This window comes from Spinacia oleracea, chromosome 5 (assembly GCF_020520425.1).
Source record: "Spinacia oleracea cultivar Varoflay chromosome 5, BTI_SOV_V1, whole genome shotgun sequence".
Taxonomy (NCBI): domain Eukaryota; kingdom Viridiplantae; phylum Streptophyta; class Magnoliopsida; order Caryophyllales; family Amaranthaceae; genus Spinacia; species Spinacia oleracea.
In genome coordinates, this window is record NC_079491.1 from 120,255,092 (window position 1) to 120,273,272 (window position 18,181).

The 18,181-nt window shown below is 35.2% G+C and overlaps 1 protein-coding gene and 1 long non-coding RNA gene across 2 annotated transcripts; one reads left to right on the forward strand and one right to left on the reverse strand.

Moving 5' to 3' along the window:
- Window positions 1-1,335: 1,335 nt before the first annotated feature.
- Window positions 1,336-14,967, reverse strand: LOC130461099 (uncharacterized). The gene is made up of 3 exons (XR_008921423.1): window positions 13,729-14,967; window positions 4,461-5,124; window positions 1,336-1,859 (listed from the first exon to the last, which is right to left on the reverse strand). It is a non-coding gene; the product is annotated as an uncharacterized lncRNA (long non-coding RNA).
- LOC110805161 (outer envelope pore protein 21B, chloroplastic) lies at window positions 7,565-16,750 on the forward strand. Its single transcript, XM_022010767.2, has 5 exons — window positions 7,565-7,771; window positions 8,774-8,845; window positions 9,171-9,332; window positions 9,715-9,813; window positions 16,456-16,750. Exons 1-5 carry the CDS (start codon window positions 7,679-7,681, stop codon window positions 16,537-16,539), a joined length of 510 nt encoding a protein of 169 aa, XP_021866459.1. The 5' UTR covers window positions 7,565-7,678; the 3' UTR covers window positions 16,540-16,750.
- Window positions 16,751-18,181: the final 1,431 nt, after the last annotated feature.

An 18,181-nucleotide genomic window follows, 5' to 3' on the forward strand; every position in this document is an offset into this window, starting at 1 on the left:
AATTTCTTCTATTTGAATCACAGGAAGTACATTACTCCGAATCGTTTCATAAAAAACCCACAAATTCTTATTTAAAAGGCGTGTACAATATTTATTGTACACCGGAGTAAAAGTTAACTCAAAATGCTTAAAAGTTAAGCTTATATAGGTAAAAGTTATCTATTTTTTAGTGATAATTTTTTTCATTTTAGTAAAACTTATTTCTTCAAAATTAATAATAATCATTTAACCCTTTAAAATATTTATCTATCAACTTTTTTTTACTAATATAAAAGTTAATCAAAATTAGATTAAAATTATAGAAAAATAGGTAAAAGTTATCTTGGTGTACAATAAATTTACGGATTTTTCATAAAATACCCCCGAATTTTGGCGAAATTCACCAAATGCCCCTCGACTTTCAGAAATTCAAAAAATACCCCTATTTCAATAGTTAATGTACCAAATAACCCTATGACGTCACCAATCCTAATTAATCCACTTAACCCACCCATTAACCCATTTTCTCCTTAATTACTTTTCTTCTCTCTCATCCCCTTCCTTCTTCCCTTCCCTTCCTCTGCCAATAAACCCCCACACCACCAACCACTTAGAAAACTCTTAACCCAGAATTCGGAATCAGGCGACAAGGCAGTGACCACATCCTCCTCCACCCTTACTGACACCATGGAGGGCTTCGATACAACAAGGTGGAGGAAATCGTCTTACACCTACCAGATTCTGCGAAGTGGCAACACAATTTCACCCTGAAATTCGACTATTCGGAAGGAATTGGTCGTAAACCCCAAAATCAATTGAATGAATTAAAACTCTAAGGAAACGCAAAATCAAGCACAACCCAACTGATAAATTGCAAAATTAAAACACACATATAATAGTCATAACACATCACAAAATTGAAGATGAAACCCCTAAACAACGTTTTTGTGTTCTTGGCTTCAATGGAGAGAGAAAGAGGGGCAAATATATTTTGAAGAGAAAATTGAAAAATCAAAAATGGGCAAAGAGACCCGTCCAAAAAGGCATAAGAGACCTCCTCTGAGGGGGTCTCTAGATAGGGGGGTCTCTTTTTAAAAGAGACCCCCTCTTAGAAATGGGGTCTGTTTGTTAAAAGTTGGAGACCCTTCATGTAAGAAAAGGGGTCTCTTACGTAGCCTGATTATTAAAAATATTCAGACCCCATATGTAAGATATGGGGTCTCTTTGATTCTTTTATTAATTTATTTATTAATAAGCTCAGACCCCATATATAAGATATGGGGTCTCTTTGATTTTTTTTATTAATTTCGTTTCTAATAAGCTCAGACCCCATATGTAAGATATGGGGTCTCTTTGAACTTTTTAGTATTATGCCTAGAGAGCCCTTTTTACGAATAACGGGTCTCTTTTCATGTATGTTTTTTTTTTTTTTTTAAACATTAATTCAGTAAACCTGCTGCTGTAATATTTTTTTTATAATTTAACAATTGTAATTTTTACATGCTAAACCTGCTGTAATCTTTACATGCTAATAACCTGTACTTTTTTCATTCACCGATTGTATCAAACCACCTGCTGCTGTAATATTTTATAATAACTCAATAAACATTCCATAATAGTCCATATTACCAAAAAATATATTTACCAAAAATAATGTACAAAACGCAACTTTACATTAATTGTAATTTCCAAAAACGTAAAATAAAAAGTACGTTCTAAAATCTAATCATATATTCACACCGATTTGCCAATCAAAACTCATTGAGTTATTTCCATACCGTCATCTTTGTTTTCTTCATTTGATTCTTGCTTGAGAAAATACTCGAACCACATGTCTCTAACCTCATCAAACATTTTCTGTAAATAGGTTTCGTGAGAAACTGTAAATAAGTAACATAATTAGTATTTTAGTAAACGCATAGTTCTAGCAAATGCATAGTTCATTATAGGAAAGCATTTTGCACTTATGAGATTTGCCTTCTATCAGAAATGACATTTGCAATATCATCTATACTTGCAGCCAATCAAATCAAGTTTCGGAGTCGATGCCTAGAATATTGTATGAAACTGTGAAGCTACAAAGATAGATACAAGAAGTCATGCAGTCACTGTACACATGCAGTCATGCAGCTCAGAACGAAGCATACTATGTGCAACTGTGATAGGCCTGGGGGATAGCACAATTTCAACATCTTCAAGTCTACCACAGTTGCATTTCACAATTTCCAAGCACCCGACCAACTAACACTGATCTGCTTATCGTCCCACACCAGATTATAAAGGGCCTTACTTTGATTCCTTATTGTCCTTTCAAATCATCAAATCATCAAATTATCAAACCATAAACCTGAATCTGTTTATGCTCCTAAGACCACATAAAGAATCTTATATTATCCTAAAAAAAAGAAAACAAGAGCATCTACACCATCAAGGACAACTCATGTCCAACATCTTACTCTAAACAGAAAAACAGGAGCATCTACGAAAGAAAAACAATAATCCAGAATCAACCTATTAATAAGATCCTATGACATAAGGCAAGCAACACAATCAACCAACAACAAGAATAACCTCCAGCTAATATGAATCTGTTGCTGCTATGACAAAAAAGGTTGTGGCTTTAGACGAGTGGTAGCTGCTGTTGTCCGTAAGATAAGTGCAAGATGGGAGGTTGAGCTAGCAGAAGCTGCTGCTGCTGTACGGTACGGCCTGATGATTGCTAAAGGGTTGAGCTTGAACAACATCATGGTGGAATGTGATGCATCAAATGTAGTCAGGAGTTTGAAGAGCAGGTCTGAGGGACTATCACCACTTATGTTAGTCCATGATGATAATAATCGGTTGAGGGATGATTTTGAGTCTTTTTCTTGTTTTCATAGGATAAGGATTGCAATAAAAATTTAGAGTTGACTCCTCGGGGCAAGACTGTCTATTTCTTCTTCTAGGACGTCTTATGACAAATGATAAGTCAGCCAGCACATGTTTCACAGCTTTTGTAATATAAACCAATATGGACTAAACCTAAACTAAAACATAGGATAAGGATTGCATTGTAGGGAAGTTTACTGTTTAAAACACATTTAAGAACTTACACACGAGTTGGCTCGTTAAACCTTTGCTCATCGTGCAAATTTGAGATCTAAGCACTACATTAGGTAATACAATCAATTCATGAGGACCCTTTCAAAAACTATGCACACACTAGCAACTTGTAAAGGGAGGTAAATTTATTAATACTAAAATGGTGGTTTAAGTGGATCAAATAGGGAAAAAAGGTTTTGTACCTGATGCAAGACAAATTGACAAGTGAAGAGTTTTTATGCTCAAGCACATTGAATATTTAGTCCAGTTTAAGTTCCCTAATGAATAGCATATCAAGTCTGGAAATACTTGGCATGAAATTTAGAATATATATCAAAAATATTTCTTGACACGAGTTCAAAACCTAATTTTGGCTTACATGTCGAAGATCCAAAATAAAAGTACCAAAAATTCGATCTCCAAGTTCAAAAGAAGTTGGGAACCTTATGTAAATACAAACTATAAGGACACGCTTTTATTACTCTACCATATGATCCCAGTAAATATTCAACTAATATGGAACCTTTGCAATGAAAGGCGGATTGTTTATAGAGAAATCACAAATTGTATATGGATTGCCATTTTCAACCAGTCATCATTTGCAACTTAGATTCCTAAAGATGATTCTATTGAGATATTTACTCTTTTACAATTCGTGATTGGAGTACACTTTCATACAACTAATTAGTCAAAGTTCAACCTCTACATTGCAAAAATAAGATAACCTGGTAACATATAAACAAATAAGTGACCAGGACTCATAACTCCACTGCCACTATTTAATTAAACCACAACTGCATTCAAGCATTATCCTCTACTTTTAAGACAATAATCCACGGAGGGAAAAACAATGAGAAACAGGGACAAAAACCGGCATTCTCTATAACAACTCAGGTGTCAAGGTCAGAATCTATCAAGATCCCAAATGGGAAACAGAAGATGTCATAACAATAGGTACTATGCAAGAGAAAATCGGTAAAATGTTATATGTGTCACGGCCACAGGTTTTATAGCAAAGTCATAAGAAAACTTAGAGAATTAGCATCTATATCTAATCATGGTCATGATCACGGAAGATGCAGAATTGAGAGGTGTACGGTGATTCCAATTTCTTAACTAAGTCCTAAATGAGTAATAAATCAAGAATCATTTCATTTTAGGAGACCTTTGTAATAGTATAATAAATCTATGTTCCCTATCCTGCGAAAATGAACAGAGTATGAATCCTTCAAGTGGCATTTGTGCTACACTATTCTCTCCCCCAACCCCACAAACAGAAACCAATGTGGAATAAGTACCAAGCAACAAGTTCCATAGCAGCACATAGTCTATCATTATGATTTGCGTCACATGAACATACATAATGGATCACAGCCAATTGAAAGAGCATTGGTATTAACCTTTTTTAGCAAGGCAGTGTTGTCCGCCTTCGTCTTCCTTTGGTATCCTGGTGGAGGGCAAAACTTCCAAGGGCAAGAATTTGTCACCCCTTGCAAGCGCAAATACTTGGACTAGTAAGCTAGTGCTAGGGAAATCCCCATCCTCCATTCTGCAATTAGACACAAGGATATCATCAATAGTGAATGAATTAAACTAACTTCTTTTTTACAGAATTAAACTGTTTCATGACCCAAAATACAGCAATAGAAGATAAATAGAGTGTGATGTTGTAGACCACGAATGTCCCAAACTGCAGAAGTCCCAAACTGCTTATATGTCAAAAAGAAACACGAAGCACATAAGATGATAAGACAGTTAAATATCATAAAATTCACGATGATAAAGGATTGACAAAAAGTTCAAATAATTTTCAGAATACTGATGAAAAACTTGATAATGTTGGACAACTTTCTGAATATGGTGGGGACGGTTCTGAGACCGCTTCCGAATTGAACTCATCTAGCCGTTGTTCTGGTGGCACTAATTCTGAAGCCGACGTTGTGTCTGGTATTAGGTCCCAAGATGACGGAAAAAAATAGAAAGAGAACAATATCTCTGAGAGAGTTGAGGAGCCAAAGGATTTGACTGACGAGCAAAATAAATCACGCTCAGCTGCTGATTCACCTGCAGATAAAAATGAAGTAACATCACCACCCATATCTGACAGTGTTTGAACTTAGCAATGCCAAAATGTCTTCCCGACACATTCCAACAGAAAAACACGGTACCAAACAACTAAACAAAAATCATACAACACATTTTAACCAATTAGATAAAAATGGACAAGGAATTGCATCTCAACAATGAGCACATATTTTTGGCCATTGCCACAACAAAAGACTATCACATCATCTCAAAGAAGACAAATGAAAGTCAAAGCTCAATATTGTAAAAAAAAGAGAAAATAAAAGGAGGACAAGCACACCAGCAACTTATTCAGTCTATCCAAAGCCAATACTCTTTCTCATTCGACTCTTTTTTTCATCTTATTGGGGAGGGTGGGGAAAGGAGAAGAGGAACAGATCAAGCCTTCTGCAGTCTGTACAACAAATAACATATTCCCCAGAAACATATTGCTAATCTACTTCCATTTTAACCGATTACCATTTACAACAACCTTGGGGGAAAAAATGTCCCCGTATAGAACAAGTGTGCAAACATGACAAGGTCAAATTCATACTTTCCCGTGAAACTGGAAAACGTAACCAAAAACTGCAATTACATGAACATTAACACAAAATTGCAGCAACTGAAATTTCAGAAATTCAGAGGGGGAAACCTAAATTCGTAGTTGAAAATGAAGTAGAAAATTTCAGAAGAAAAAAGCCCTAACTTGTAGCAGAAATCAAAAATTGAAATCAAAAATCGAATAAACCCACAAGATATTCAGAAATTCAAAACAAAAATTAAAGAGAAGAAGAGAGTGCTGAGAAAAAAAAACCCTAAATCTGTAGTTCGTTAGGAACAATGGTGAGGTCGCCAATGGTAGCGTGGTTGTCCGATGGTAGTACAATTCGCCGGTGGTGGTGAGTTTGTCCATGAGTTCGCCAATGGTTTCATTGCCCTGAAACCTAGATTGAATCGAGAGAAGAAGGTTTGGCCGTTTTGGGGGACAAATGACAAATGAAAGTAGAGACCCGTTGTGTAAAACGACGGATCTTTCGGTATCTTTTTTTCTTTATTTTGTATGAGAGGGAGCCGGAAGGTGGGTCCTGTGATATATAAGAGACCCCTTTAGTTAAATGAAGGGTCTCTCGTATTTTTTATTTTATTTTAACGGAAAAAAAGTGGCCTTTTTTATACACTAGAGACCCTTTAATTAAGATAACGGGTCTCTTGTCTTTTTCCCTCTAACTTGAAATGGGTCTTTTGACTCATAAGAGACCCGTTATCTATCATATTAGATCTCCTAAATCAAAGAGAGCCGTTATATTGACCAACGGGTCTTTTGCTAAGGGTCTCTTTGCCCATTTTTGTAGTAGTGCCATGGAGGGCTTCGATACAACAAGGTGGAGGAAATCGTCTTACACCTACCAGATTCTGCGAAGTGGCAACACAATTTCACCCTGAAATTCGACTATTCGGAAGGAATTGGTCGTAAACCCCAAAATCAATTGAATGAATTAAAACTCTAAGGAAACGCAAAATCAAGCACAACCCAACTGATAAATTGCAAAATTAAAACACACATATAATAGTCATAACACATCACAAAATTGAAGATGAAACCCCTAAACAACGTTTTTGTGTTCTTGGCTTCAATGGAGAGAGAAAGAGGGGCAAATATATTTTGAAGAGAAAATTGAAAAATCAAATTAATTTCAATTGGAAAAATCAAGAATGCCTGAATTGAAACCGAAATTCAAAGAGAAATTCGAAGAATTTTGAAGAGAAATTCGAAGAATTTCAAAGAGATTCAGAGAAAATTAAAGGACGAAGAACTTCAAAGAAAGTGAGCAAACAAAGTCAACGCCGAAGTTGAAGTCGTCGTCTTCACCACCGTACCCGGCGACGTCGATGGAGTTTTTTTTTCCCAAGAAGAAATCGGTTGAGTGGAGGTGGGCGTTGTCAGGGTGAGTTTTAGGCGGTGTAGTGGTGGCGACAATGATTTGTGGTGGGTCGATGAAGCGGAGAGAAAGACACGCAAAAGAGAGAGAGGGGAGGAAGGAGGGAGGAGAAGTGACTTTCATGGCAACAGGGAAGAAGGAGCAGGGAAGAACGAAGGTGATAGAGAAAAGGAAAATAGATGGGTGGGTTAGTGGGTTAATGAATGGGTTATTTAGATTTGGTAATGGGTGGGTTGATTAAGGGTGTTAATTAGGGATTAGGTGGGCTAATTAGACGTTAATTGGTTGATTATAGGGTTGATGACGTCATTATGGATATTTGGTGTATTAAGTTTTGAAATAGGGGTATTTTGTACATTAAGTTTTAAAATAGAGGTATTTTATGAATTTTTGAAAGTCGATGGGCATTTGGTGAATTTCGTCAAAATTCATGGATATTTCATGAAAAATCCGATAAATTTATTATAAACCTTGTACGCACAAGACCTTCCCTTAAAAAACCCTCCCAAAAAAAACAAAAAGAAAAACCCTCATATCCGTTTCTCTCTCCTCTTCACCTTACCTTCTTCACTATTGTTGTGAGCGAAGTACGACGAGTGACGTCAGCAACCATGGAGACATCACTACGATATGGCGGTGATTCCAAATCTCTCAGAATGCATGCCAAGCAAAGGCTCCTCATTGACCCCGACACTTTCTTGCAGGTTTTCCTTCGTTTCCCCAACCACTTTTCAATTTTTATTTTCTACAGATTTATGTGGTTTAATGTTCATACACTTTATACGTGCATGTTACAGTTAATTGTTAGCTTCCATTTCTTCTGTAAATGTATTAGTATTGAATTAGGTTTTAGTGCTCTTAATTTGGTAGATAATGGTTGGATTTTCCTGCATTTTTGTTGGGTTTTTTTGAAAAAGAAAATTGGATTATGAGGTTTTGACTGGAAATTTCGCAGACTTATGATTCTAGTAGGAAAAGTTGTTCTAAATAATTTGTTGGTGAGGGGAATTTTATCAATTATCATGTTAGTATTCAGAAATTGCAGACCTCCCAGTTATGAATGGCTTAACAGAAGAATAGGAGGTGGGTTAACTGGGGTGAAGAGGAGGAATGCTAAACATCAAGTGGCAAGTGACTCAAATACAACCATTTTTAGTACCAATACATAATATGGCAGTACCAATAGCGCAAATAACTTGGATTGTTACTTCTTAGCAATGTATTGGTATACCAATACCATACTAGAGTTCGATACTAATACGAGTCACTTGTATCTATATGGAAACAAGCCACTTGAGGCTTAGAGTTCCTCGGGTAAAGAGAGAAATTACTGGTTTTTACAGGATAATACCCCGCCTTTCCAGCAGAATTGAATTGGGTTTGGTTGATTTCATTGAAGGTTATCTGAATGTTTGAAGATAACCCACTTATTCATTTACATTCTCAAGATGAAGCATGTCCGTTTTGTGGGGGTGAACTGCATTGTGCATTGGATAATGTTTCCTATGTGTTTACTGCTTCTTACCTAGGTTTTGAAGTATCGGTTGTACTTTTTTCATGATTCGTGGGAAAATTTTGTTCTTGAGTTGTTCCCTAGTCTGAGGCTCTTTGGGCTATATGCATTCGATCCCTCAATCTCTAGTTTATGTTGTATTTTGTTGTTTTCATATTATGATGTTCAATGGTTTTTTTTTTCTTTATTTCAGGTTCATGGAGAGTTAGATACAAGATACGGGTCACCAAACTATTTCTGTGCAATGTTGAGGCGCTTCTATAATGTATGTGCTTATCATAGTAAGCTATGTTGTTTTTAGTGATCCCAGTTTATAAGTTTCATTTTCTTCTTCCTCTTTGCGATACTTACTATGTTGTTTTTAGTGATCCCAGTTTATAAGTTTCATTTTCTTCTTCCTCTTTGCGATCTAAGCCGCTCTATGCTCAAACAAATCAATCTATGTTCAGTGAAAAAATTATGGTGCCCTTTATATAATTGTGTGAAGTGTTTGATTTAGCAAATATTATTTGATTATTTGACAATCTGAACCGGGATAACTTCTTGTTATCCTTCCTCTTTGTTTACATGTTGACTATTTTAATTGACAGCAACCACAGCTGGCTTCCAGTTTTGGCTTGGGAGTGCAATTTGATAAGCATGAGAAGCTTGGATACATTGTTCGTGGTAAAATGGCATTCCCTGTGACATCTAATGACTCGATTAGCTTTAACGTCAAGGGGCGATGCGAGATTGACAAAGAGTTTAAGCAGGTTAGGCTTGGTTTATAATTTCTGTTTAAATTCTTACTATGTTGATGCATTCTGGAGCATCCTCATTTGTGGTTCAAGTTGGTGACATCCGTCATTTGTGGAGCTAGGGGATATAATGAAAAGGAAAAATTCATTATGTTTGAAAAACATAGAAAGAGATTGCTGTCAAAGTTGGGAGGGATACGGACTAACTTTGGTAATTAAATTAGATTACTTCCATGTAAATCATGATTGATTTTGCAGAGGCACCCCCTCTTCACATTTATTAGGGGATAATAAATGCTTCTTTATACTGCATCAAATTTTGCTAATTTTATTTAGGTGAAAAGCTTGATGATCTTTTTAATGTTAGTTGCTTATTTGCTTCCCATCTCTTCTGTAGAAGCGGGCAAGGGGAGGCGCTGAATTCACCTGGAGCATCTTCAATTTTCAAAAGGAACAAGATATGAGGTTCAAGGTTGGGTATGAGATCAATGACAAGGTAGGAATAATTGGTCTCATCTCCAAATTAAAGAGTTCGTTATGTTTACTGCATAAAACCTGACTTGAAGTATGACTTACAATAGGTCGTTACTCGTTACTCGTTAGTTGTTCACATTTAATTTTATATATTTATTGCTCACAGTCCTGTTATTTAGTAAATGATATACGGGTAACAGTGGTAATTACAATGGTTCAATAAAGCATAATATATTCGACCTTCTTATAGTAAAGTACTCGTATAACCTTTCTTCACTGATTTTCGCTGTGTTGAAGGCTTGAAACCTAATTGCTGATATTAAAGATTAATGATCGTATTTGAGTTGATGCGATATCAATGCATTTGTACTTCCTTGGACCATTTACAGGACAATTTAATTTTGTGCACTCTCTAGTTTATAAGAATTCTGGAGGAATAGGCCGATCCAAAATTTCAAGAAATAAATTGTTCATTCTTGAGCGTCCTAGAGGAGTTCAGGAATTTTCTTGCCTCCATGGCTTGTGTTCATATATGTGCGCACTTGAGGTGGCTGCCTGCCTCTTATTGTTATGCTCAAGCGATGTAGTATTTAATTGTGGACCCCGTTATTGGATTCCCCCCATGGCCCTATGTATTTAAATGATATCAACTGAGCTGTTTCATGTAAACTTTGTCCGTCATTTAAGTTAGGAGTTGTTAAGAAGGTTACGATAATTTTACTTGTCTCTCCTGATGTAGTAGACTCTGCAACAAGTCTCTTTTGTTGTCCTTGTGGAAATATAGGATACAATATAATTGTTAATGTATGAATTGGATCTACTGAAGTTTTTCCAGCTTCTCCTTACCGCTTGGTAGTGTAGTGGAAGTATTGAGTGGGAATTCAGCTGCAAGAAGACTAAAATGATTGGGAAAATAGAGAGAAAAAGAATGTTACTTTGAAACTGAATTCTCATATACTCCCTTTATCCTTTACTCAGTGTCACCATTCCCAAAAGTGATTTAGGAACAAGCTTCCAGAGGGGGATATCTTAGAAAGATTAGCAACAAAACTTCCTCCTTTTTAGGCAGTGACATCATTTTTGGCTTGATACGTAAGTTACTATCTGATACCGTATTTAATAAAACTAAGGCAATTGAGCAACTAATGTCTTTGATATCATCCAGAAGAGAATCAGGTTTATAGACTCCATTTGGCTTTCTACTTCAAGGATTTTTTAATATTGTTTTTTAATTCATTTTGCAAATAGTTACTCTGGTCCCACATCAAGTTTCTTTTCAATTTTTTCATGACATATTAAGGATGCCCATGTGACTAGTTTTCTTTCGTGACACACGTGTCCCTATTAGAACATCTACTACTACAAACAACAAATCATAGGGTATGTATTTGAGTACACATATGACTTTATTACCTTAAAAAGGAAAGAGGAACTTCTTTTGGGACATTCCAAATTAGTATTAGGATACTCTTTCAATTTTCAGATACTGGCAACGGATCCCATTTTCGAAATTTCCAATTTTGTGAAACATACTCTATTTGATATGTTGTTTGTCGTTTGCCTCTTTCTCTGTTACTTTCTCCAGATTTCCCCTCTCTCCCTCTCCATCCTTTATGTCTCCTTCATTTTCGTGCCATACCTCTATAGAATTAATAGTTTAAGTAACAAAAAATGAGCGTGGGGTGTTGTGTGTGTGGGGACAGTGGGGGGTGGGGGTGGGTGGGTGGGGGGGGGGGGGGGGGGGGCTTAGTTTCCATGATAAATGTTTGAGAGGACTACGTGAGGCCTAGTCTTACAATGTGAAGAGCGACATTAATCCGTCTCGACTTTCCAGGGAGATTCATTTGGTCATCTATTCATTTCTTATAATCTCGACTATCTTCTACTGCCTCCTTTCAAATCTCTACTCATTTACTGAAGAGAGAGTAACGGTTGTTGAACCCAATGTTACCCACATATGAGTTGTCATACATTGGAGAAAGATGAGAGAAAATATCAACTTATAAGCTTGAGGAGTTACCCCCACTATTGTCAATTGGTTTTAGTGTAGAACCTCTTTTTGGCTTATAAGTGGACTGAACTCTCCTTCTCCTTATTAGGTTGCCTTGGCCCATATATTATTTGAACCCAGTTGGGCCTTTCATAATTCACTGGTTAAGGGACCTCTATTGGATGTTCATTCCCAATGAGGGGTAGTTGTCCCACATTGGAAAAGAGAAGAGAAAATACTAATTTATAAGCTAGGAAGCACCCATCTGACCTGCGTATCCCGTGTCGGGACACGGATTGGATACGATACTCCGATCAAGTGTCCGACTTTTTTTTGAAATATTTGGACATGGGGTCACGGACCGGATAAACGGTTGGACACACTTGTTGGACACATTTTAATATTAGACAAAATTTCAAATTTTTAATTCTTTTTTCAATTTTTTCAAAGGTCCAATGCGTGTTTGTAAGTCCACAAACTCATTCTCAAAGACTCAAACCCTCACACTCTCTGTTGTTGACTTGTTGTGGTGCAACCGTCAATATATACTTCACTCGATCTATAACCCATCTCCATCTTCTTGTTGCTTTCGTACGTTGTCTTAATTGGTAAGCATATATTTGTATTTTAAATATAAAAGGTAAATATATGATATATGCAACTTCGTATGTGTAATTAATCAATTGTGTTACTTACATATTTGGTGATTGTAATTGGGAAGTAAAATAAAATACTTTGTATTAATGGCAAAAAAAATATTGTTTTTAATTATGATTGTGATTTTTTTTATATATATTATATTATTTTATTATTATTTCCCATGTCCACGTGTCTGTCATTTTTTAGATTGCGTTTTCCTGTTTTGGTGTCCGTTTTCGTTCAGCCTAGCTTATAAGCTTGAGAAGTTACCCCCACTATTGTCGATTGGTTTTAGTATGCAACCTCCATTGGGCTTATAAGTGGATCTAATTCTCCTCCTTATCGAGTTGCACGGGCCCATTTCATGTTCTCTGGGATTTAACATGGGTTTAATTAATATTATTAAGATCTCACAAGGTATGAGATTATTAGGAAGAAAGTAAGGGTTGCACCAATTGAGTTTAAGATGATGGAAAATCGTTTAAGATGGTTTGGACATATAAGCCGAAGATCAAGTGATGCCTCGGTTAGGAGGATAGGAGGGTGGCAAAGTGATAGAATTGCATGGGGTAAGGGAAGACCTAAGAAAACTTGGAGAAAGGTGATTGAGCACGATATGAGATTTCTTGGGATTGAGGAAAATATGGCGTTGGATAGGACAGAGTGGAGGGAGAGAATATACATTGATTCATTTGACTTATACAGCTTCCATTTTTCTATTTCTTTCTATTTTTTTATTTTTATTTTTATTTTTATTTATTTTTATTTTTTAAATTTTTTTTAAATTCTTAAATTTTTTTAATTTTACATGCTATTTTGAAATATACTTATTTTACTTATTCATTTATTTTAAACTTTACTTATTTTTTATTATCTCTTACAATATTTTTTTTTCTATAAAATATATATATATATATATATATATATATATATATATATATATATATATATATATATTTACACTCAAATGAGAAGACACCTTATAATGAGAAGAATGAGAAGGATTTTTAACCATTAGATCTAATGAAATTAAACGCGTGGAAAAACCTGTGTCATTAAGGATATTACAGAATGTGTTTGCTTCTGAAACATACGCACCAAATCAGGAATTTAGGTAATTTAAAAAGTAAAATAAATCAAATTACTGTCATCGTCGTCTTGCGTGAAAACAAAACCCAGGAATTGAGAAAATATCTTCCCTGTAAAACCAATTAATCAAATACTAAAACACCATAAATAAACAATAAGCAAACAAAATCTCATGAATTTAAGCGGGTAGTACTGCAACATAAAACACCAAAAACCAACCTTAGGTAAAATCGCAAAGTGATGATGAACTTGAAATTAAAAGGCCCAATTTGATTTCAGTTCCCACCCAACTTTTTCCTTACATGTCCATTTTCTCTCTCCTCTTTCACTGTTAAAATTCATCCCATTTTTGCTCAATTTTATTTTCTCTATGATCTCAATTCTCAAATATCAATTGCCCACAAATGAGCAAAATAAATTTGCTTATTTTTGATAAATGAGCAAAATAATTACAAGAGTGAGAAGGAGGGATGAAGAACATGGATCGATTAATATTTATTTGTCCATCACTAGAGTAAAAATAGAAGAAGGAAAATCAATTGTTTGAAGAACAAATTAAATTTATAAAAAAGTAAGATTAAATTTCAGTGAAAAAAGCATTAAATCCTCTGACCTTGAAATCGAAAATTAAATGAGCAAAACAAATTTGCTCATTTAGAGTAAATGAGCAAAACAAATTTGCTCATTTAGAGTAAATGAGCAAAATAAATTTGCTCATTTAGAGTAAATTTGTTCATCTAGAATAAATTAGAAAAAAAAATGCTCATTTGTGTAAATGAACAAAAAAATTTGCACAAATGAGCAAACAACAGTTCCATTGACGATGACATTGATGCACCCATTTTTGTTGTTTTTCGAACTTTACCCCAGTTTTTTGAAAAATAATCATTTTCATTTTAAAACACCATCAATCAACAAGAAGGGGAAAAAATATGGAATTTTGAAATAAGACAAAATAGTTAGCTACAACATCAAAATTAACGAAAATGAATAAAATGAAATAATTACCAAAGAATAAATAGGTTGTAATTTGTAGGAAAATAAAGCAACAAAATCCATACCACCAGGACCTCCAAAAAACCGTCGATCTAATCCTAACTTCAAAAAGTCCTCACTGTATATTTTTGCTTGCGTATTCTTCTTCAAAAAAAATTGTAGCTCTAATTTTAGTGATTTGTTTGGTTGAATGCCTAAGAAATGAATATGAACAGGATTTAGTATGGAGAAATTGAAGAATTTGATAGGAGAAATAGAGGAGCTGGATGCCATTTTTGAGTTTTACTTTACCAATTCAATTGTCAGGGATGAGAATAGGAGAGAGAAAATAGGAAGAAATACCCTTTTAGATAAATCACGTGAATTGATTGTTGTTAACACACGCGCGAAATATGAGTCGTTAGATTGATTTATATGCACGGTCAAGATCCCTTCTCATTCTTCTCATTACAAGGATCTTCTCATTGGAGGGGGACCCTATATATATATATATATATATATATATATATATATATATATATATATATATATATATATTTCTCTTATCTTACTTTCATTAATTCCACTTTCTCTTCCTTGTTTTTTCTTTTTTACTTCCTGCTCCTTTCTGGTTTGATTGGTGACAACGACAATCTCCTACGACGATTCATGTTAGCCGACCCCAAATCATTTTGGGACTAAGGTTTTGTTGTTGTTGTTGTAAGATCTCACAAGGTAAATAAAAAAGGAATGAAATGTTGTCATAAAGGGAATAAAGTAAAAGCGAGTAGAATTAGGAAAAACGAACGAAAACAGAAATTGGGTAGAATTCAGAAAAGTGGAGGTAGTAATTCCCTAGTCATCCTTTAAAAGAGCATGAATCCCAGCCATTATTTATGAGAGCACTGGAACTCTGGTATCCATGCTTATCTCTCTGACAAAGGGTTTTAATTTATGGTGAGTTACCTTTTTCTTATCAATTCTTTCTTGTTGAGTTGGTTGATCGAATGGTCAAACCTTTGAAATTGACACTGGTAAACTGTTTTATGAAATTTACCGAACTCTGATGATGGATGGATTTATTTAATTGTGGAAAGTGCCGACCTTGCAATTCAACCATGGATGGAGTATCAACTCATCTGTAGCTTACTTTATTTTATAACTGTTTGTCTACGAGTACCATGGGCACTTGTTAAACACTTCTTGAACAATTGATTTTCAACATGGGAATGGTTAACACCAAAGGAGAAGTTATTTAATTTCTACTTTATAAAATATATAGAAAGATTGGACTGTAATAAATGGGATTTATTCATGTTACTTTAAACTTTTTAATTACCCTAAGTACTCATTTAGGACTTTCTGCACTCTGACAAATATATGGCTTAACTGGCTGATACTTGACTTTTCTCCTTGACAGTTGACTCTTAATTATCTTATTCCGCAAATATGTAGAAAAAAACTATAAAGATTAAGGGAAAGTAAAGAGAAAGCCATGCGATAAAGAATTTGACCAGTATCAGCGAACATGCAACTGTAAAATGTGTATTTGTAACTGTAATGTGAAAAGACATGCAAAAGTTGTTTAGAATCAGGAGTTGTTCATGGATGCTGTAACTGTGTCTGAGTAACATAGGATTTGTTTGGGAAATTCGGATAACATTAGTACAATACATGATTTATTCCCCTATGACAGGAAGTTCTAACCCTTTTTAATAATAATTTCTGACTTCATTGTTGTGTTAAATTGGGTTCCTGGAGTTCTGCATGTATCTTCGAAGACTTATATTGTATCTAACCTCTATTGCCTATTGTAATTGCTTGCTGTTGGCTGCTTCTTGTTATATCTGCTTTCCTCGCCGCAATTCAGCCATTAGAGTTTTCACCGTTTTGTAGCCACATAGTCATTACATAATCATTTTCTGGTTTTTTAATTTAGCTCTACTTATTATTACCCTTTGATCTCTGCAGGTACCATACGTGCAGTTCAGAGAAAATAACTGGACTGTGAATGCTGATGCGAAGGGCAGGTGGAATATAAGATATGATTTGTGAGAAAGGATGATAGGTCATCATCATCTATATAACTTTTTTTGGAGGTTAGATTATCATATAGACACCGAGTAGCACGTTTTCATATGTTAATCTGATGGACAGCCATTTTGCTGACCATATTCATTGATGTGCTTATAATGCCTTACGATGATTCTACTTTTCTAAGTTAGTTATTTATTGAAATGCTGCCCATGTGAATGTGTTTGTCTCATCCCTATAAACTTTTGTGCTGTCAAAGGTCTCTTCTTTATCAAAATAGTGCAGTTGCTTAAATTCCTTTATAAACACTAAAGTTTAGTGCACTTGAGGTTGACCTGTACCAGGAAATGTGGGGCTTTCAGCAATAGTGTTTCACAAACTGGAACAGCAATTGCCCCATTACAGGACCTTTCGTTCCCATACCGTGTCACAAAAGGGTCTGCCCTACAGCCTAGCTCCCTCTCGTGGTCGGTCTCACCTGAAAATGATCCATTTTTGTTCGAATTCGTTAGTGTCCAAATTGGTGGGGTCTGAGCCTCGAGTGAATGCTGTTTTCAGTTAGATATTCGGAGATTGAAGTTTCAGATTTTGGTGTATAGACAACTATCTTTAGCAATCTATATTTTACTATAGCTTATAGTTACTTTTAAGCAGACATGAGAAAAGTGGTTCCTGACTTATAATAGCCGAATGAGTTGATACGGAAACCCCGGTTGCTGATAGTGGATGACTTGAGTTTATGCCTATCAGGTGGAGGTTACTAGGATAATTCCTTTATAGAAGAAGAGCTGCTTTTTGGGTAAGAATTGGAAGTTTTCAGGATAAGGTCTTTCTGATGTGAAAAGGGATAATTTGCTAGTTGTAGGATTCTTCTTTTTCTGAAAGCAGTTTTATGAGATAAGACTCTGATCCAAGCTCACGTGGTGCATATGATTATAATTCATGGTGGTTGGAGTTGGAGTTGGAGTTGGAGGGAGGGGGTGGGTGATCTTTTTGAAAACTTATTTGGTGCAAAACCTATGAAATTTTTAATAAATAAATATAGGTGGCAATTCATTAGAGTGGGAGCAACCCTAATAGGGGTTATTTTCGGAAGGGGGGAGTGGACGCTTAGAGATATAGGTGTACCTTATACTAACTATGTTCCTTAATGTTCTACCCACTTATTGTGGACTCGAAGTAAGAAAGTGATTGGAACTTTATGAAATGTTGGTGTACCTTATAATACTAACTTTGTTCCTTAATGTTCTAATCACTTACTCTGGACTCAAAATAAATAAAAGTGATCAAAACTTTATGAGAAATACCCCAATGCAGAAAGATAACTTTATGATAAATACCCCAATAAGGAAAGTGAACATAACATTAAAGAACGGAGAGGGTATGTACTATATACGTCCTCAGATAGACCCGGGGAATGATGAATTCATCTCGGAATTGGGATAGATTAAAAAAAATTAAAAAAAATCTTATCTAGAGGTCATTTTCGAAACCCTGGAAGTTAACCCTTTTGAGATTGGATTGATTTTGTAATCTTTGAGATGAGGTGATCACTTATCAAGTTGTAAACTTCTAATGTACCATGCCTCTACATAGAAGGATGATGATGATGATGATGATGATGATGATGATGATGATAAGGTCTATTTTATGAATTATCTTA